General features: G+C 44.4%; 2 protein-coding genes across 3 annotated transcripts; one reads left to right on the top strand and one right to left on the bottom strand.

Annotated features, from left to right (window-relative positions):
- Positions 1–77: 77 nt before the first annotated feature.
- On the top strand, positions 78–16,053 carry tbc1d23 (TBC1 domain family, member 23). The gene is given in 20 exon segments (XM_079740400.1): positions 78–128; positions 1,663–1,771; positions 3,929–4,034; positions 4,266–4,470; positions 5,035–5,158; positions 6,078–6,202; positions 6,998–7,044; positions 7,322–7,425; positions 7,889–8,011; positions 8,398–8,490; positions 8,613–8,783; positions 8,940–8,982; positions 10,064–10,170; positions 10,803–10,945; positions 11,243–11,287; positions 12,605–12,693; position 13,144; positions 13,146–13,271; positions 13,544–13,738; positions 14,131–16,053. Coding segments are annotated over 20 exon segments (2,079 nt in total). The 5' UTR covers positions 78–90; the 3' UTR covers positions 14,216–16,053.
- Positions 16,054–16,075: 22 nt separating this feature from the next.
- On the bottom strand, positions 16,076–21,472 carry nit2 (nitrilase family, member 2). 2 transcript variants are annotated; one of them, XM_079740398.1, is made up of 10 exons: positions 21,318–21,472; positions 20,987–21,105; positions 20,326–20,446; positions 19,962–20,050; positions 19,780–19,873; positions 19,404–19,478; positions 18,908–18,986; positions 18,306–18,404; positions 16,890–16,945; positions 16,076–16,634 (listed from the first exon to the last, which is right to left on the bottom strand). In XM_079740398.1, exons 1-10 carry the CDS (start codon positions 21,343–21,345, stop codon positions 16,540–16,542), a joined length of 855 nt encoding a protein of 284 aa, XP_079596524.1. In that variant the 5' UTR covers positions 21,346–21,472; the 3' UTR covers positions 16,076–16,539. The 2 variants fall into 2 exon arrangements, with proteins under 2 accessions (XP_079596524.1, XP_079596525.1); XM_079740399.1 differs by lacking the exons at positions 16,076–16,634; positions 16,890–16,945 and adding an exon at positions 17,575–18,129.
- Positions 21,473–21,725: the final 253 nt, after the last annotated feature.

Below are 21,725 nucleotides of genomic sequence, written 5' to 3'. Positions count from 1 at the left end.
TCGTCCGCTATATCACGTGACATACGTTACGTCTCATCCGGGTCTGCTTGTCACGTGTGCTGTGACGTGGCGCGTCAACACAACAAAACGATGGCGGACGCCGTGGAGGAAGTTCTGCTCGCCACTTGGTGAGTCGATGCTTAGGCACAATGATAACAAAAATAACTTCAAATGATGTGTGTAGTCAGGTCGCACTCATGCCGTGTCCAACCTCAACGATTGTGTTCGTGTTCACCTGGTGGAGACGCTGTATGTTTATGTGTGTGTGGATACGAGTTGACGTGTCAGACAACCCAACGCTAGCTAGCCACATAAGCTCATAATTGCTAATTATCTTGGATCATTTTCCTTCATTGTTTTGCAATAACACATCATAATAATAGTGTTATTGGCCGTGGATGCAGTTTAGTTCCTGTCTCCAACGTGGGTCCATTGTGGGTTTGATCGGCCTGGGATAAATGTGGTTATTATGTACCTTCAATACCGTATACTGGCTGTATAACTTATTGTATCCTCCTAGTAAGATAGCATGTTACATTAAGTGTCAGTTTCACCTCTGAATAAAGTTACCCGCATGATGAGTTTAGTTACATCTATGTTTTACTTGTTATCCTCCTAGTAAAACAGTGTGTTACATGATGGAACTCGTCCCATCTATGTTTTCTTATCCTGCTAGTAAGACAGTGTGTTACATGATGGAACTCGTCACATCTATGTTTGAATTTATCCTCCTAGTATAACAGTGTTACATGGTGGGATTATACCCGGTGTGTTATTGCCATCTGCTGTGTCTGTTTGTATTTTGTAGTGTGTAAGTGTATTTTTTGTGCTTTACAAATAGTTTTTTTTTATTATTACATGTCATTAATAATACACATTCATTATTTATCAGCAGTCAATAAACTACTACCAGTAAGACCAGTTGTACATGGAGTCTCTCCATCTTATAGATTTAGTCTTAGTCTGAGGATTCTGTACTTCTATCTGCTAGAGATATTACATGTTGGATACTCTATCCGGACGAGTAACATTTCTGGAGAATTACATTTTCCTAGGATTTGTATTTTGTTTATATTTATGTATATGTTTTCATTCATATATGTAATGGAATTGAAAGCTAGCATAACTTGAGTGAGCGATGTAAAGTTAACTTTGTGTGATTGTGAATCGTTTCCTAGCACAATGTATGGTTTTATAACTATAAGAATAATGGGTCTGCTCAAGCTTTGTGTGGTTCTAAAACGGTTAGTAACAGTGGTCTGGTAGCCACAGCTTTGTGCTGTTCTAAAACTGTTAGTAACAGTGGTCTGGTTGTCAAGCTTTGTGTTGTTCTAAAACTGTTACTAATAATGGTCTGGTTGTCTAGATTTGTGTTGTTCTAAAGCTGTTAGTAACAATTGTCTGGTTGCTCAAGCTTTGTGTTTTAAAACTGTTACTAACAATGGTTTGGTGGCTCCAGCTTTGTTGTTCTAAAACTGTTCGTAACAATGGTCTGGTAGCCACATCTTTGTTTTCTAAAACTGTTAGTAACAATGGTCTGGTTGCTCCAGCTTTGTTGTTCTAAAACTGTGAGTAACACTCTTTGCTCGGCTTCATGATGTCCTGCATTTCGGAGCCCAAGTGGGATAACCAAGATGGGGTTGACTTTGTCTGGTGCTTTAGGGACCAGGATCTGGCCGAGGCCTTGGACTCTGGATCCGACATCGAGATGGAGAAGAACCTGATCCAGGAGGAGGTGATCCCACCTCAACAACGAGCGAAGATGTGGAAGGTGAGAGGTCATTGGAAGCCCTGTGGAGGTCAAAGGCCAGCAGGGTGTCTGACATTACGATGTGGAGGAGGTAGATATCATATGAAGACAGGCAGCACGATGAATAGCATTAATTACTTGAAGATGTTATACAGCATTTAGGGCATGTCTTGCTAAACCAGTAGTATATTTCTTAAGTAGAACTTAAGAAATATTAGTGGTGGGATGAAATGTCAAGATTGGAAACCATTTACTAAGAAATTTGCAGTAGGGGAAGCTGAACAAAGGTTGTTTTAATAAATAAATTAAATGATGTATTGAGCCTTTTCCAACAGATGCATAATTTCTTTGATTTTGGTAATGAAGTAATAATTTATTTTGACAAATAAATCTTTTTTTTATTTGATTATTAGATATTTTTTAAGTTTAAGTTTGCTGGTTTAAGTTTTTAAACCAGCAAAACAGTTCCAATGTTACGACACATAAAATTACATGTATGACTTAGTAATGCGCGATATAAACGATATACGATATAAACGATAAAAAAAATGGCCCACGATAGATTTTAATTCTATCGCTCTACCGCGATAATGCATGTTGATGACGCAAAATACAATGTTTAATTTTTGGTTTGGTGCGGTTCCATTTCACATTGCAATTTTCGCAACAGTGCCAGAATTTGTCAACAAACCTGCATGTGTGCAAAGAACGTTAAATCATTGGACAAAAAGGTCCGGGGGGGGGGGAAGCACCGGTGAAAGTAAACAATCATGGATATCCAGCGTGATAAACATTGATCTGCGGAGCGATCCTACTCCTTCTCCCTCATCCTGACTCGGAATGTGTTAAATGCATCGGCATTTTTATGTTATGTTTTCCAGCATACTTTTTACTTTCTTTTGTCGGACCGTCGGGTGGTGGCTCAACATGGAGCAAAGAGGAGACGGAATGTCTTTTGGATATCGGACCCAAATATCCAATAGACGTTCCGTCTCCTCTTTGCTCCATGTTGAGCAACGTCTCCGATACCACCTCTCCGGCTGGGTCAACCTCCTTTTGATCGATAAAAAATATCACGTGATCGACTAAAATCTTAACAATCAATGATCGATCATCAATTAATCATGCCCATCCCTAATTGTCAGTGTCTGTTCCTTATCTAAAAAGACACCAGTTTTTCCTGTTCTCTGCATCTTGGGTGGCATTTAAGAACCAAGGACTTAAACTAAGTGTAGTGCCTTTTAGAATGGTTTGCACTTAAGGAAAGAAACCCAATACTAATTTTATTTATCTGCAACATTATGTTGAATGATTACAGTGTTTCACAATAAATGTTCTCGAAATGAAATGCTATATTTCTCTTTTTTTTAAATACATTTAGCAGTTTGGCTTTCCTTAGAGTCTATGTAACCTGTTTTGAAACGGTTATTTTATGATTTTATATCGTGATATATATCATTATTGCAAGATGCTGCAATGTATATCGCAATATGGATTTTAGGCCATATCGCCCATCCCTAGTCCCCAGAAACCCCAGATGACTATCTGGGGTTTGTGGAAGTGAAACTATTTGACATGCAGAATTGCAGACTGACTGGAAAGACAGGCAGCCTTTGTTCAGAACAAATACGTAGGGACCGTAGAAGGAATGTGTCTTTACATTGTCCTTGCATTCAGACATACCCACTGTTTTATTTAGGGTGGTACGCTGTATTTACTAACTGTAAAAGAATGCATGCCATTTACTGTGTGACTAAATTAAAGCACAAGCCTATATTGCTGTTTAGCTGCTTCAGGTAGTAAACGTGGTCATGGACCAGTCAATTATTTCTAATTAGTTTCTATGTAATGGATAATGACCGGATCTCTGTACATTATCACGCTTATTACACGGTTACTTACAAGAGAAGGTCTGTTCTATTTTAAAGTTGAAAATAGCTCCCATAGCAACAGTATTTTATTCGTAGCAGCGATCTGCAATACAGAAATAACAGATGGCTGAATGACCTAATTGATCAATCAGAATCACGCATTCAACAAAGCCTTTTAATAAACAATAATAACGCCCAGTGGAAAAGGATCAACTGTTATATCTCTCACTACCCTAGCCCTGTTGTGTATCTCTCCTACCATTGCACTGTGACCCCTAGTCTCACCTCTGTCTCTCTGCCTGGCCAGATCGCTCTGAACGTGGCTGGGAAGGGTGACAGCCTCTCTCCCTGGGACGGTGTCCTTGATCTCCCCGAGCAGACGCTCATTCACAACCGCAGCCAGCAGCTGATCGGTGAGTCCGGCCTGTCGCCTCAAATCAAGCCAACTTCATTAGTATAGCCCTTTCTAGTACAATGACAATGGGCTTCAACAGGCTTTTCAGAGGCCCACTTTAGATGACAAACCCTTAACCCCTAAGACAACTCCCTTGCTCCAAAGGCTTTAATGTTTAAGGGCACAGGAGGACACCCTAGTGGACACTATGCGGGTCTGTGTTAACCAGAGCTCTGTTCCCTGTGTGTAGACCAGCTGGGCGTGTCGGAGCAGGAGCGCGCAGAGCTGGTGTCGGACGTGGAGGCGGTCATCACCTTCTACTGCAAGTCCAGGAACATCAGCTTCACGTCGGAGCTGAGCTGGCCCCACCTCCTCAAGCCGCTGCTGGGCCTGCAGCTCCCGCGCAGCGACCTGTACAACTGCTTCTACGCCATCATGAACAAATACATCCCCAGGTGAGACATCGGCTGCCTGTCTGTTGGTCTCAGGGGAGACACCGGTCTGTCTCGCCCTGCACGTCCATCTGTGGATCCGTTGGTTTCCACATGTTATTTGTCTGGCTAGTTTTTCTGGCTGCCTGTTTGTAAAGGCTTCTGTCTGCCTGGTTTTTCTCTCTCCTAGTCTCTCTGTATGCCTGTGTCTCGTCTGACCGCCTGTCTGATCCCCTATTGTATTTCTCCCCCCCACCACATTGTACAGAATGTGTACTCTGGATTAGACTCTGTAAGACCTTGGTAAACATGTTTATATACAACACACACTGCAAATCAGCAGAGAACATCAACTGGTTCCATGTATTCTTCACTGTGATTTTCTTTTTGTGTGTGAAGCACACGCGCACAAACGCACACACACACTTTTTTGTTTTGACCTTGCTCTCTGCTCCCTCTCCTCCTCCAGTGATTGTGTGGTTTTGTTTGTTCTATTTTGGTTCTTGTGTTGTCTATGTTTGGACCCCTCTAGCTTCCTGCAGAGACTGGTTCTTTGTTGTAGACTCTCTGTCTCTCCCCCCCCTGCAGGGACTGTGTGCAGAAGGGCCGGCCATTCCACCTGTGCAGCTTGCTGCTGCAGTACCATGAGCCCGAGCTCTGCTCCTTCCTGGACACCAAGAAGATCACCCCCGACTCCTACGCCATCAACTGGGTACAAATGTCCACTTCTCGCCTATCCTCCATGCGCTCTCTTCCACATCATGTCCTGGCTCTCTAAGCTTCGAGGCTTTGTCTTCCATGCCTTATCCTCCACACTCTGTCCTCTAGGCTCTGTCCTCAACACTCTGTCTTCCATGCTCTCTCTTCAAAGCTCTCTAGGCTCTGTCCACCCTCTGTTTCCCACACTCTGTCCTTTATGCTCTCTCCTCCAGGCTCTGTCCTCCAGGCTCTATCCTCCATGCTCTATTCATGGCTCTGTCCTCTATGCTCTCTCTTTATGGCTCTGTCCTCGAGGCTCAGTCCTCTATGCTCTCTCTTTATGGCTCTGTCCTCGAGGCTCTGTCCCCTATGCTCTCTCCTCGAGGCTCTGTCCTCTATGCTCTCTCTTTATGGCTCTGTCCTCGAGGCTCTGTCCCCTATGCTCTCTCCTCGAGGCTCTGTCCTCCAGGTTTATCCTCGAGGCTCTGTCCTCCATGCTCTCTCCTTATGGCTCTCTCCTCGAGGCTTTGTCCTCAAGGCTCTGTCCTCGAGGCTCTGTCCTCCAGGCTCTCTCCTTGTGGCTCTATCCTCGAGGCTCTGTCCTCTATGCTCTGTCCTCTATGCTCTCTCCTCGAGGCTCTGTCCTCTATGCTCTCTCCTCATGGCTCTATCCTCCAGGCTCTGTCCTCCAGGCTCTCTCCTTATGGCTCTATCCTCATGGCTCTGTCCTCCATGCTCTCTCCTTATGGCTCTGTCCTCGAGGCTCTGTCCTCTATGCTCTCTCCTCGAGGCTCTGTCCTCCAGGCTCTCTCCTCGTGTGTGTTGATAAATCAGAGTGCGTCAGTGGTCATAGCTGGAGAGTGTTAGTATCTGTTTGTGTGTATGTGTAGGTTTGTATCAACCTGTGTGTGTGTGTGCGTGCGTGTCCTCAGCTGGGCAGTCTGTTTGCCAGCCACTGCCTTGCTCCAGTGACCCAGGCCTTGTGGGACAACTACCTCCAGCAGGGTGACCCCTTCCTCGTCTTCTTCCTCATGCTTGTCATCCTAGTCAACGCCAAGTGAGTGTATTCTCAACATAACCTACCCACTCTAACCCTAACCTGACCTAACCACTTTAGCCCTAGCCTACCCACCCTAACCCTAACCTGACCTAACCACTTTAGCCCTAACCTACCCACTCTAACCCTAACCTGACCTAACCACTTGAGCCCTAACCTACCCACTCTAACCCTAACCTGACCTAACCACTTTAGCCCTAACCTACCCACTCTAACCCTAACCTGACCTAACCACTTTAGCCCTAACCTACCCACGCTAACCCTAACCTGACCTAACCACTTTAGCCCTAACCTACCCACTCTAACCCTAACCTGACCTAACCACTTTAGCCCTAACCTACCCACTCTAACCCTAACCTGACCTAACCACTTTAGCCCTAACCTACCCTCTAACCCTAACCTGACCTAACCACTTTAACCCTAACCTACCCACTCTAACCCTAACCTGACCTAACCACTTGAGCCATAACCTACCCACTCTAACCCTAACCTGACCTAACCACTTTAGCCCTAGCCTACCCACTCTAACCCTAACCTGACCTAACCACTTGAGCCCTAACCTACCCACTCTAACCCTAACCTGACCTAACCACTTGAGCCCTAACCTACCCACTCTAACCCTAACCTGACCTCCTATAACTGATAATAATAATTATAATAATAAATGTTAGGTGTGCACCGAGACCAAGGTTTTATGTACAATTTAAAACTCCAATGAAAGACAATGAAAACCTCTAATATAATTCATGAATGTTCATGTTTCTGTGTATATGAAGTGTGTGTTGTGTTCCTCAGAGAATCCATCCTCTCACAGGAAGCCACCAGCAGAGAAGAGATGATGAGTAAGTATCTTGACGTACTCACCACCACATATGAGTAGGTGTATCTTCTCTATGTATTCCTCACCATGTGAAAGAGGAGCTCTTTCGTCATAATCCTTTCTTTGACAGTCTAATGAGCAGATCCCTGATCAGCTGGCATCCGAGGGACAGGAGCTAATGTGTGTGTGTGTGTGTGTGTGTGTGTGTGTGTGTGTGTGTGTGTGTGTGTGTGTGTGTGTGTGTGTGTGTGTGTGTGTGTGTGTGTGTGTGTGTGTGTGTATGTGTTGGTGTGTTGCAGAAATGCTGGAAGAGTCTCCAGCTCTCCTTGAGACAGAGGACGTTGAAGACCTGATATCTCTGGCCCAGTATTACTACAGCAAGACCCCTCTGTCCCTCCGAAAGGTAGGCCAGACACTCACAGGAAACCGCAGAGACCAGTTATTTTACTACCAATACCCATTCCAATAACAAATCACAAATCGTCAATAAAGGAACTGGTAATCTCACCCCAAATGATTTTAAACAGGTTAGTTCTGACCATGTGATCATTGCTTTTTAGTAATCCACCTTTTCCAGGATTTAACAGGTCATTGGAGTACAGCACATATATTCAAAGAAATCTATTTTTATTTCGTACCACAATCAACAAATAAAAAAGTGATCTTTGTATACTGTGATCTTTTTTCTTTTGTACTTTAGCCTTATTTTACTAAGATGACTGTTTATATAAATATTTTTTTTATCTTTTAGATTATGTGTTATGTCTTCTCTGGACATCTCGGAGACATCTTCTCTGACATTTCACACATTCTCTCTAAAATGCGGAAGGAGTCTGACTTGCCGTGGTGCTCTGTCGTCCCCCCAGGAGAACCAGAACCTGTTTGGCAGCAGTCTGGTGGCCCTGAAGGAGGAGGACATGGACCTGAGCCAGGCCCTCTGCCTCCCTGTCTCCGTCCCGGAGATCCTGCAGGCCAACCAGCACCAGCAGGTTGGTCTCACCTGGTCTCGTCGGTTCTCACCTGGTCCCACCTGGTCTGAGGCCCGACCCAATACCTGCTCATCAATGCCATGCATCTGTAACTCACGGTCTTAGTCGTGTTGGATTAAACGCGACGCCTTCTTGCCCCAGAATGGCAGTACCATTAAAGATAATTATGTTTTCTTAAATGAGCTTAGAAATAATGCAAAAAAACAACCAAACAGTTATGAAATAGTAACTGACAAAGCATATCAGGTACATCGTATGATCTGCAGCGGTCTCTGCAGTAGATCTAGCCCCCCCCCTGGTAGAGTTGAGTTAGAGTTCAGTGTACAGAGAGGTCTACCGGGTTGGGCTGACCGGGTCTCTGACCGTGGTGCTGGTGCCTCCTGTAGGACGGCGTGCGGTTCTTCGTGGTTGACTGTAGACCGGCCGAGCAGTACAACGCCGGACACCTGTCCACCGCCTTCCACCTGGACTCTGACCTGGTCAGTATCTCCGCTTCTCTCTCTCTCTCTCTCTCTCAGCCTCTCAAATAAATTCAAATTGAATGCAAAATAAAGTGCTCTCCGCCTCACCCACTCATTCTCTCGCGCGCCGCTCTTCACAGATGCTGCGGAACCCGTCAGAGTTTGCGCTGTCGGTCAAGTCCCTGCTGGAGGCCCAGAAGCAGTCCCTGGAGTCGGGGTCGGTGGCCAGCGGGGAGCACCTCTGCTTCATGGGCAGCGGGCGCGAGGAGGAGGACATGTACATGAACATGGTGCTCGCTCACTTCCTGCAGGTCAGAGGGACGACTACACGCAGGACCCGTCGGTCATTCTTGAACTAAGCAATTCGATGTCAAATCAAGCTCATTTGGGTAGATTGCTACCACGTTTATGTCATTGTCCTCTATCTCCGGTCACCTCCTTCACTAATCAAACACCTTCTATTGCAGAAAAACAAGGAATACGTCAGCATCGCAAAAGGCGGATTCATGGGTGAGTGCAGTTAAAGATTAGATTTTTGTATGTGTTTTCTATATATATATATTTTTTTAATATACATTATTTTGTCTTAATTTATGTTTATACAGGAATATTTAGGACCCCAGCCTATATAAATGTATATTATTATATCATCCTGATAAAGCTATGCTTAACGTCTGTCTGTCTGTCTGTCTGTCTGTCTGTCTGTCTGTCTGTCTGTCTGTCTGTCTGTCTGTCTGTCTGTCTGTCTGTCTGTCTGTCTGTCTGTCTGTCTGTCTGTCTGTCTGTCTGTCTGTCTGTCTGTCTGTCTGTCTGTCTGTCTGTCTGTCTGTCTGTCTGTCTGTCTGTCTGTCTGTCTGTCTGTCTGTCTGTCTGTCTGTCTGTCTGTCTGTCTGTCTGTCTGTCTGTCTGTCTGTCTGTCTGTCTGTCTGTCTGTCTGTCTGTCTGTCTGTCTGTCTGTCTGTCTGTCTGTCTGTCTGTCTGTCTGTCTGTCTGTCTGTCTGTCTGTCTGTCTGTCTGTCTGTCTGTCTGTCTGTCTGTCTGTCTGTCTGTCTGTCTGTCTGTCTGTCTGTCTGTCTGTCTGTCTGTCTGTCTGTCTGTCTGTCTGTCTGTCTGTCTGTCTGTCTGTCTGTCTGTCTGTCTGTCTGTCTGTCTGTCTGTCTGTCTGTCTGTCTGTCTGTCTGTCTGTCTGTCTGTCTGTCTGTCTGTCTGTCTGTCTGTCTGTCTGTCTGTCTGTCTGTCTGTCTGTCTGTCTGTCTGTCTGTCTGTCTGTCTGTCTGTCTGTCTGTCTGTCTGTCTGTCTGTCTGTCTGTCTGTCTGTCTGTCTGTCTGTCTGTCTGTCTGTCTGTCTGTCTGTCTGTCTGTCTGTCTGTCTGTCTGTCTGTCTGTCTGTCTGTCTGTCTGTCTGTCTGTCTGTCTGTCTGTCTGTCTGTCTGTCTGTCTGTCTGTCTGTCTGTCTGTCTGTCTGTCTGTCTGTCTGTCTGTCTGTCTGTCTGTCTGTCTGTCTGTCTGTCTGTCTGTCTGTCTGTCTGTCTGTCTGTCTGTCTGTCTGTCTGTCTGTCTGTCTGTCTGTCTGTCTTTCTTTCTTGTGCAGCTCTACAGCAACACCTGGTGGACATGAACATCGAGGGCCTGGACTCGTCCTACCTCCACTGGATCGTCAGCACCTCGGGGTCCCACAGCAGCCTCAGCTCAGCCGACGTGAGTCCCCTCCCCCCCTTGCTTAAAGGGGTTTCCCTCACACTCTGCTGTTTGGTTTAAAAGGGTACTTCTTCCATAAGCGGCCTGTGACATCAACTCAGAAACTGAGTTGTTGTTGTTGTTGTTGATGTTGCAGACCGCAACATGCATATGTAATTGGACTCTCTTATATTACAAAAAAGCTGAAAGATATAAAGGGTCACTATCCGACAACCAGGTGTGATGTTGATCAGCCAATTCAAACTATTTCAGAGCGTTGGTACAAACTGCTAGGCGGAATTAACTTCTGGCCGAACACTCACCCTGGTGAGCGTTTTGCCAGTGGATCAATTTTCAAATGGCTGATAATGGCTTATCAGCCTCACATGCGCATGTTTTGTCATGATATTCATCTTCTTGTCGCATAGCCATCACAAACTATTTTAAAACTGAGCCTATGGTGCCATTACAAGTGGAAGTCAGCCTACACAGTGTTAGGATGATCTATCATGCATCTCTGTGAACACTCTGATGTCACAAGTGGAAAGCTTCTAATCAACATCACACTTGATGGTCCAAAAGGGGCCCAAAAACACCAGACCGACGGGGACAGACAGGTCAGAGTTCATGATGATCCCCTTCTGGTCACACAGGGTGAGTCGCTCGGCAGCCCCGGAGACGCCAAAGGGGTCAAGTCTCTGGTCAACAAGATGACCTTTGCCCTGAAGTCCAAGTCAGTCAACGTCAAGGAGAAGATGATCAGCTTCATCGAGAACACCGCCACACCTGTGGACAGGTGAGCTCCTGCCTTACACTCCAGAAGTCTTGAAATATGATCTAGATATTTACGATTTCACAACATTTCTTTTTTCACTTTAAAACATGTTGTTTTAAAGTGGAGGACATCCTGTATCGTGTCTTTACAGGCTCTTCAACAATGAATCCACATTCTTAAAATACATTTCTCCTTAAAATACAACACACAATGGCCATCATTCATAGCTATCGGGCATATTGTGCACATTATTTTACACAGTTCGAGCGACCCATGACCACAGTCCCTGACCAAACCATGTGCCTTATCCCACACTAGAATGTCTTTCACTCTGCCCTGGCCAGAGAAGGCTGTCCCTGATCGGTAAGAGTTGCCAAGCGTCGTGCTGTACTTCACTAGCATGTCCACCACTGGCTGTTGGGGCCCCTCACAGGTCCTCAGGGGCCCCCCCTCTGCATTACACAACCACAATTTCATAATCTTAAAGGGCCCCTATCGTTACCACTAGGTGCCAGGCTGAGATGTCATTACAAGCCATTTCAAAATCTGTGCCCTTGTGACATCACAAGTGAGAGACTGCTTCACCATTTGTGATGTCACAAATGGATATGATTTTTGGCCCAGTGGCATCTAGTGGTAAAAACATGGGGGCCCTTTAATGACCTGTGCCACGGTGTCGCATGCTTGGTTCCAACATCTGTCCTCACTCCTCACTCTCATAACAGGTTCACAGATGTGGATACTTGAAAACACGCAAGCTATCTCTTTCCTTTTGCTTATACTAACCGCTCAGAAATCCGGTAGTCACTTATCCACGGTAGCTTTACGCACGGTAGCTAGTGTTTGTTGTCGTTTTCCTCTTTCAAAACGTACATCATAACATCCGAGTTCAACTGTAGTTGTTGCCTGTTTTTTCCCCGTCTGACCAAATGAGCTAGTTTGGGTCTAACTTTAACAATACCGCTGGTTGCCTGAAGGTTGAAGCAGATCTCTGCATCCCATCTCGTGGTTCGTCATAATGGTGATAAGCCAGGCTGTGTCACAATGGACCTCTGAACTCAGTCAATAAAGCCCTGGATGTTGCACAATAACTTACCATGCACCTCTTTGTGGTCTTCACAGTATAAATGTTGTTTAAACCTTTTCTTTGTCTTTAACAGCTTAGTCTCGACATTGTAGCTGTCCGTCTCGCTTACGCGAATTAACCATGTTTTGGGTTTAATGATTAACTTCTCACTAGTCTTGGGAGATGTCTGCCTTACGAAGGTGCAATTCTTGCCAATTGTGTTTGATTTTAAAAATATGAATCTTACTTTTTTAAAAGAAAGCTACAAAAAAAGAGCTTTCTCTCTTTATTTATGCATTTGTCAGATTAATCTATACAAAAAAATCTATAATCATTTTCTAGGTTGCAAAAAAGCATCTATAGAAATGCAGAATAGAATGATTAGCATGGGAGTATTTTTGGTGGTAACCTCAGCAAAGTTGTTTTAGCCTTCATATAAGCATGTCTTCACCCCGTTAAGCCTTTAGATCCACACAGCCAAGTCCAGTGTGTTTTTGTTCTTTTAAAGTTTTCAGCAGCAAAAGCATACTTGCTCATACTTAATGGTGCTACATGGCCGTCGGGGACATCACTGGCCTCCATGTTGACGTCATTGTATCCCTCCCACACAACAGGCACGTGAGCAGCAACGACCGGGTGGGTAAGCCCTACAGAGGGGTCAAACCTGTATTCAGCATCGGTGACGAGGAGGAGTACGATACAGGTGGGTCCTGATCACAACTCCTGCACTTTTGGATGGCATCATAGCATTCTGGCAGAAGAGTTGAGGCATATTTCTATTTCTGGTCTTCATTGCTAACAATCAGCAAAGAAATTCTTCAAGATGATTGGATGGCCTACCAGTCTGTCTACCTACCCGGCAACCATCGGGCACTTTGCCCATGCCCTCATTGCCATGCCGAGTCACCCACAAGGCTAGGCAGACCTAATGCTAAAGCTAGGCATAAAAGCTGAAGAAATATCTATAATACTTTCAATAACGAGATTACTGTTTATTGAAACCATTAAGGATTGTTTCTCCAAATGCCTACCCTTCCTACTTAGTGCCCCTCTGGGAACCTTCTCATTTACTCTCGAGAGTACGCATTCCCCCAGTTGGGAATCGCTGATCCGAGTCGTGGGTGTGTTTTTGTGTTTTTGTTCTCCCTTCCAGACCATTTCGTCCACGTCGGATGACGACCGGAAGGAGATCATCAACCTCCAGACGTGGACCAACAAGCCCGACGTGAAGCACCACATCCCCTGTGACGAGGTGAAGGAGACCGGCCACATGTTCCCCAGGTGGGTCCTCGGCGCCTCCTTCTGGACATGCCGTGTCCTGGGGCAAGGCCCAAAAATCTAAATCATAACGTGTGTGTGTGTGTGTGTGTGCGTGTGCGTGATTGCGTGTCAGAATTTGACGATCTGCGCGTTTGTGTTTTTAAAGTTGAAGGATCTGTGTGTTAGAATTTGGCCTGTGCGTGTGTGTCCAAAAATGAACTATACTCCCCATGTGGCCCCGCACCATCAGTCTAACCCCGCCACCATGTCCCTCCATCTCCCCTCCCTCCCAGCCACCTGCTGGTGACGGCCACACACATGTTCTGCCTGCGGGAGATCGCGTCTCGTAAAGGCTTCGCCTACATCCAGTCCAGACAGGCGCTCAACTCGGTGGTGAAGATCACCTCCAAGAAGAAGCATCCGGAACTCATCACCTTCAAATTCGGCAACAACAACGCCGCCGGCGTGGAAATCTCCGCAGTGGAGAGGTGCGTGGTGATGTCAGCTCCCCAGTCACGTGCTATGCTCGGTTACAGAGTTGATTGAGGGACTTGTGTGCCCAAAGACCCGTAATCATTTGTGAGACTGTTGTTGTAGCTGGTCACTGGCTTGGTTGTCCAATTTAACCTTTCCTCTTCTTTTTTTTTGTCACTTGGTGAATATTCGTCTTGTGTTTTTGAAGGGTTAATCTTTAAGCCATATTTGTGTTTTCCATTTCTTCAGGGCATTAAAATAAACAGGCAGGAGCCATTTAACAACCTCTCAGTCCACAATACTATCTTTTGTTTACAATTACTTCATCTTGGATCAGTCAGGTCCAGTCATTTCTATTTGCGTTGCTGTTGGCTCTGTGTTGCTAACGCTCGCCCCTTCCCCTCAGGTATCTGATCCCCAACGCTGGCGACGCCACCAAGGTCATCAAGCAGCAGATCATGAAGGTCCTGGACGCCCTGGAGAGCTCCTAAGGAGGTCTGGACGCCGAGGTGTGAGAGGAGGGGGAGACTGCTGGCTCCTCCTCCTCCTCCTCTTCCTCCTGCTCCTGCTCCGGGGTTTCTGCCCACCCCATCTGGACCGGCCCGCGGACAGGATGGACTGACCGTTTCCGCTGGTGTGCTGCCTGCTTGGTGTGCTGCCTGCTCTTCACAGACTGAGGACCTAGTTGGGGACGGGCTGTGTGTGTGTGTGTGTTTTGAAATACTTTACTAGGTGCTCCACGACCCGACCTTCCCACTTTACTTGCTCTTATTTAAAACTAAAGATTTATTTTCTTTTGCTTGGTTTTTATTTTCGACATTGTTCATTAACAACAGAGCTCATTTCAGATTCAGTTCAACGCAACCAAATCCCCTCCTGCCTTAAACCCACTTATTTCTCTAGAGACGGTTGAACCGGCTGGATGTGTGTCAGCTAATCATCAGCGTACCTAAAGGTCACTGCCTTCTCTTCTCGGTTTACCATTCAACACCAATCCTACAGTGGGTTTGGCTGGGCACAAATCCGAAACTCTGATTGATTACGTGTATTGACAACGGTATAGCTCTTCAGAGTTAGGTTGTTATCATTAAAGGAAGGTTTCCTTTATTGGTCGGAGGTTATAGGAATTAACAAGTTGATCCGAAACAAGCATGATTCTGGATACAAACGGAAAACTCTAAAGATGCACATCCCATAATAGCTGTGGTTGACCGACGGCGCTGGTCTTCTGCCACCTCAACTCTTTTTGATATTCTTGTTTTCATCGCACAGCCTTAAATAAAGAGTCATTTAAGGGTGTTTATAAATATCTCATGTACATTGTGCGTGTACACTACCGTAATATCTGAGCAGTAAAATAATTTTTGAACCATCTAATCAAGATTATTCAAGTCTGTTATTTAGCTGCAGTTTCTAGGACTAAGCAGTCTTTCACAGAGCAAATTTAATTTATTGTCAGCTTTTGCAAACATCCAATTAACCACACTAGAACAGAACCTGTCCCCCTCTCTGGACAACTTGAGTATTACCAAATGGAGGTCTGGTCATGTCACCGATTGAGCGCCAACTATTTCGGTGCTTTAGTAGTTGCTGCCGAATTCCAGAACTGGATTAATTTTCCACTTGTGTGGGAGAAAGTCTTTAGCAAACGATATGCTACCTTTGATTGTATTGTACCTGGCCCTCAGACATATGCTGTGTTGACTCACTGTGGAAGAATATAGCGTATAGATTTCTATATGCTGTTTATTAGTCAACTTATATATTAGGACATATGCTATAGTGTCCTTGAATTGTGTCATTGATTCTATATTTAAGTGTTTTCACACTTATTCTTTTCCAGAGAAGATAATTTGCAACTTGGCAGTGTTGTTTGCTTTCACGATCTTGGTTAATTGTGAGTTGTAAGTAACATCTGCAAACAGAAAATATAGCTCAATATATAACTAGCGTCATAAGTGTTGAATGACTGTTTTATCTCATTTGTTGCCATGAGGTGGCGCTGAGCAGTTTCTGATGGAAAGATATTTCGGCCAATTTCTGATAAGTTAGATGGAGAAAAGCGGTGATTCTTAAATGGTCTCCCATAACATAGCATTCCCGTGTAATCAATGCATCGTGTTGTAATTTGTTGTGATTTGTTCAGTATTTACTTGAATATGCTTGACTGGTCAACGTCTTTGCGGTTGAGAACATTTCCCTTCACCATCGTTTGAAAAAACATGGCGTCGGTCATCGCTCATCCAACGGCCGCTTAACCTTTGCATTCTCCTGTATATTTTGCACCTAACTTAACTGTTATTTTCTAATAAACTTTGTTTTTAATAAATTGATAGTTATTCAACAACGGGTATGAATACCTCATTTTAATTCATGAGTTAGTACATGTACGTTTGTAATGCCATCATTAATTTACCTACACTAGGCTAACGTTAGAGCAACCTAGCTTCTAGCGGGTCCAATCGTGTCCCGTTATAGATTCCTTTCTTACATATATCTCACTGGCATGGGAAAATTGTATTTTATGAATTTACACAAATAGATCTGTAGTTAGCATCATTACCGATAGCATTTTTGAAAAGTGTGTTTGTATCTTTAGAGAATCACAATTCAACACACATTTAAATATTGACATTTCTGTCAAGGTATTGAAAAAAATCATAGTAGGATCAAACTTTAGATCGAGTCAAAACGTTGCTGTACGCCTGGACATTGATGAGTTCATCTGGTGCTCATCATCGGCATCATTGACGTCATAATTCTGTATCCTGGACGTTGTCCAGTGAGCGTTTCTCTTGGAGGAGCCCCTGGAGCGTCAGCGCTCTGTAACTGGGCTCACCGCGTAGAGATCGTCACGCTTCTGCACCGTCACTGGGATCTGCCGTCGGACTTCCGCCATGTATTGCAAGTCTACAAACCGTTGAAAGATGTTGTTTATTTTTGCTAGAACAAACAAAACTACTGTGGATCGTTTACTGACATCTCCAATGGAATATTCATTTTTGTTTCTCCATAAATGAAAAATGTATTCATTTTGGTTGATTGTTTTGATGTGAATCCCTCCGAAACGTGCTACATAACAACAGAGTACTATAGACACGATATATACAATGTGTACGATCACTTGGGCTCCTCTGTTGAGATTATTAAACCATGGTAACTCACCAACATCAGCGTAGACCACCGCCTCCTCTGATCCAGTAGTAGAGATCACCTCTCCCCTTTAAAAAGATGGAGGCAGTGAGTGGTGAAGTGAATTGCTACGAGTAACGCATTAACGCACATGGGGATGATAAACGGATGAACTTCCAGCCAATCACAACTATAACAGAATTCATTAGCTCTGATTCCTTCTCTTCTGATTTTCTGGTGATTAATTAGTACACCTTACTCAATGAAAATAATTAGGGTTTTTAGGGTTAATAATTGCATGGGGGGGGGGGGGTACTATTAGAATTGTTCTATTAGAACAAGGTTACACACCTTGTATCCTGGTGCCTGTATGTTAAAAATACCCCTTTTTATTCTCACACTGTTCATTTCTGCAAAACCAATTTCAGCGTCTTACCGCAAATTCACCAAAAGCATATCACTCCTTTTGAATATAACCCTAACCCTATTTTTTAATCATATACATTCATTATACACAAAGTGAAATATTTCAAGCCTTTATTTGTAATAATCTTGATGATTATGGCGTACAGCTCATGAAAGCCTAAAATTCAGTAACTCAGAAAACGAATATTGTGAAAAAGTTCAATATTGTAGACCGAATGTTTCACACTCTATTCAGCTAATTACCTCAACATACCAGCAAAAGGTTTCCTGAGCCTTCAACCAGTCAGTCTGGTTTAGCAGGCTTCAAGCATATTCGTAGAAAGTTGAGTGGAAGGAAAAAATGTGCTAGAAAAAGGTGCACAAGCAACAGGGATAACCAATGCCCTGAGAGGATTGTCAAGCAAAGGCCATTAAAAAATGTGTGGGAGATTCACAAGGAGTGGATTGAGGCAGGAGGCAGTGCATCAAGTGCCACCACACACAGACGTATCCAGGACATGGGCTACTAAAACTGTCACATTCCTTGTGTCAAGCCACTCCTGAACCAGAGACCACGTCAGAAGTGTCTTATAAGGAGAAAAATAACTGATCTTTCGCTCAGTGGTCTGCCTCTCATTTAATTTGGAAAACAAGGTCAAAGAGTCCGGAGGAAGAATTGAGAGGCACAGAATCCAAGTTGCTTGAAGGCCAGTGTGTAGTTTCCACAGCCAGTGATAGTTTGAGGAGCCATGTCTTCTTCTGGTGTTTGTCCACTGTGTTTTATCAATCCCAAAGTCAACGGAGCCATCTACCAGGAGGTTTTAGAGCACTTCATGCTTGACTTCTGCTGACAAGCTTTTTTTATGAGCTGTAAGCCATAATCATCAAGATTAATATAAATAAAGGCTTGAAATACTTCACTTTTAGTGTGAAAGAAAAAATATATATGAGTTTCACATTTTAAGTTGAATTATTGAAATTATTTAACTTTTCCAAAATATTCTAATTCATTGAGATGCTGACCTGTACATGCATGTTTCTTACCAGGGGTTGACAACAGTGCTGTGGCCCCAGGCTACGTAGGAGGACGTCTCGTCTCTGGCAGGGGAGGCTGTGGCCACGTACAGCTGGTTGTCGAGTGCTCTACGAGACGCAGATATGCTTTTTATTTGACTAAATCAAAAGCGGTCAAACTGGTTGTTTGTTATGTTTGCCAATTCTATTGTAAGCAATATATGTGTATCCAAGGTAAACACAAGTGAAACATTCGAGTAGAAGAACAGTATGGGGTTCTAGGTTTAAACTGGCCATCTGAGGACTGGAAGAGAAATGCTATCGCTGCTTCTGCCCACGTTATGTACTTTGGGATGAATTTTACTGCTCCTACCATTTACTATCCAGTCATTTAGCATCACTTGAATTCCGTGAATTTAGAGACATCATTGAGCCGTTAGAGTTCAGGTACCTCGCTCAAGGGGTTAGTACCAAGAACATTCCGGCTGGGAGTTGACACCCCTCTTCCACCCCCTATTCCGCCCTCCCTACCCCGGTTCAAGCTAGCACTTCAACTCCTCATTACTGGGGTTCGAACCGGCAAACTCCGGGTCTGCTGATTTGTCCCCAGTCAGGTGTGTGTAGTGGCTGACCTGGCCCTCTGCAGCAGCTCCCAGTGTGCAGGGCCCGTGGTCATGTTGAAGGCCCCTGGGTACACCAGCAGCCCACAGCCTGCAGGACCCAGAACCACACCGCTGTCTTTGAATAACCCTGGTCAAAATGTCCATACCTCTCTCATAACATTTACTATTTAGTCAATTATGCTTTTATCCAAAGCGACTTGCAGTGATTTGGTTAATGTTATTGAGGATCAGCCCGTAGGGGCTAGGGGCATCTTATATACGTACTTATCTTATAATCCATACCTCTCTCTTAACATTTACTATTTAGTAAATTATGCTTTTATCCAAAGCGGCTTTTATCCAAATTACGATTAATTTTAATGAAGAGATGCAGGTAGGGGCTAGGGGGCATTTTGCTCAAGGATACCTGCAGGTAAGGCTGCAGACATTTGGGATCGAACCCAATACCTTCAATGTCCATTTAAACAAACGGCGAGGGGGTTCACAGTTTGTCTGGGGTCCTTACCCATCTTGCTGTAGAGCTGGGCCAGTTCCGCAAACCTGATGTCATAACAGATGCCGACACCCACCTTACAGAATGCTGAGAGGGAGAGAGTGTGAGAGAAAACGAGAGAGGAGGAAAGAGAGAGAGAGACCTTAATGCTACAGGTCTACCCAGCCGTTGTGCTCACGGCCTTGTTTACATTAATACATTAATTACATTCATTTGTGATTCTCTGACCACTGTGGCCACTCTGAATGGCCATTACAAACAGATATTTACACCCCATCACTACGACATGGACCTCAAAGTCACCAACAAAGGAACCAGCCATCCTCCAGTCGATATTTAGTTAGGTTGAGTACGTGGTCTCGCAGGGGGGTAGCAGAGAGAGACTCACGTGTTTCGAAGACAGAGAAAGCGCTGCCTGGACTCAGCGTCTCAGACTCCTGGAAGCGGATCTTCCCCGGAACGTCAATGTCAAACAGGTGGATCTTAGCCGGAGAGGATCGGGAGGAATGAGAGACGCTCAGGGAGAATGGCAATGACATGCTTCAGTGTAATCTTGGAAAAAGGTTGTACCTTTCTGTGTGTCATCAGCAGGGTGCCATCGGGACCGAACACAGGACAGGTGTTGTATAGCTTACCCCCATCCTCCTCTGGAATGGATCCTAGTGACCAACGGGTTAAAGTTAGACCCCAAAGATAGACTCTTACATTTAGTCTTTTAGTTGATCCGAAGTGACTTACAAGACTGTGGGTGAGAACAATCAATGTACACAATCAAAATAAAAGTTATAGAACCGCACAACCCAGTTTCAAGAACAACAACTAGACAAGAGTGCAGAGAAGCCACGTTGTTTTTTTTATTTTTTATGCCAGTGCAAGCAGTCAATCTAGATATCACAGATCAAAGGGGTTTGGGGAGCCACTGACCCGCACGTACCTCCGATCAGATAGACCTCGTTCTCCTTGGCTGCTTCAGACAGCATCTTGGTGGACGCGCCGGGAATCTTCTCGGCATACTCCCGGAAGAAGCCAGTTCCGTACGGAGAGTTGAAGCATTCCTGAGGAGGTTAGATAACGTAAGATCCAATTCATTTTGTACAAACATTGATGATGTGGGTGCATCCTGGTTGCAGAAGACCTGCCTTGCTTTTAGGATTAAAGGAAGGCCGCTTGTTTAATTTCAGTGAGGTGGATGATAGGATGAGGGTATTAGGCTAATTAGCCAGCAGCCCATTGAGGTTAAGATTATTTTACTGGTTTATACAATGGGCACAAATGCAGTGATGTTTTAATGCTGGCAGTAGTTGTGTCTTTTTATTTCAACATTCGCAAATTAGGATCATCATACAGCTGCAATTAAAGTGGAAAATGTGTCTAATCTGCGGTTATTACACTTTAGTTTCTTGATTGTATTCTGTAAAAAGTAGAAGGTAGGTATTTATCATGCACATTTGGTTCTGGCAACCAATCGTACAACATGACAATTATATTTGAATAATTGATCCGTCAACTATAGATGGATGCATAATAATAACCATATATATATATTGTGTGTGCAACACTGGACACATAATGTACAGATCCGTACCACCACTCACCGGCAGAACCACCAGCTTGCTCCCCTGACCCGCAGCTTCTTTAATCAGCCTCTTCGCCTTCGACAGGTTATCTCGCTTTACATTCGTTACATGTAACTGGATCACGGCAAGCCGAAACTCTAGAAAAGCACAGTTCCATGCTCAATTATTAACAAACGCTTTGGAAACAAGTCAGTTCAGCGCCGTGTGTGGTAGCCGACATATCAATATCGTCAGCGCATTGGTCATTCAAAAAATGTGTCAAATTGTACTTGCATGGTGCATGCATACACATTGGTCCATGTGAAGAATTGTAAACATTGACAGATAAAACGCGTTGTGATTAACTTACTTGACATTGCTCTCGCCAAGGTGGACATGTACCCAGAATAATGTTGAGTTCCCTTTGCTGTAACTTTACTGAAGTCCAAGTAGCTTGGACTTCAGATTCAAACATAGAAAACTAAAAGTAGAAGGATTTTCTGCAGGCAGCTCCTCTATGCCAGACAGCGCTATGCAACATCAAGTTCCGGGTCCAATAGGAATATCAAAGTAAAAGTCTAAGCATATTTCAGTTACATTGCGTGCAGAGCTATTTAGAGCTATTTATTCACCAACAGACTATTGTGCTGCAACTCCAATGCGTTTTAATTTGGAGCTGCTAACTTCTAGAAACGATTGAGGCTCCACGATCCGCAATTGCAGTTTTAAAAAAATCCATTGTAGTGGATGTCACGATTCTATCTCAAATGGTTGCGTG

The sequence above is a fragment of the Pollachius pollachius genome (genome assembly GCF_949987615.1).
Source record: "Pollachius pollachius genome assembly, chromosome: 7".
NCBI classification, from domain to species: Eukaryota; Metazoa; Chordata; class Actinopteri; order Gadiformes; family Gadidae; genus Pollachius; species Pollachius pollachius.
The sequence above is the reverse complement of the archived record's forward strand: the minus strand, read 5'-3'. Positions and strand labels throughout refer to the sequence as shown.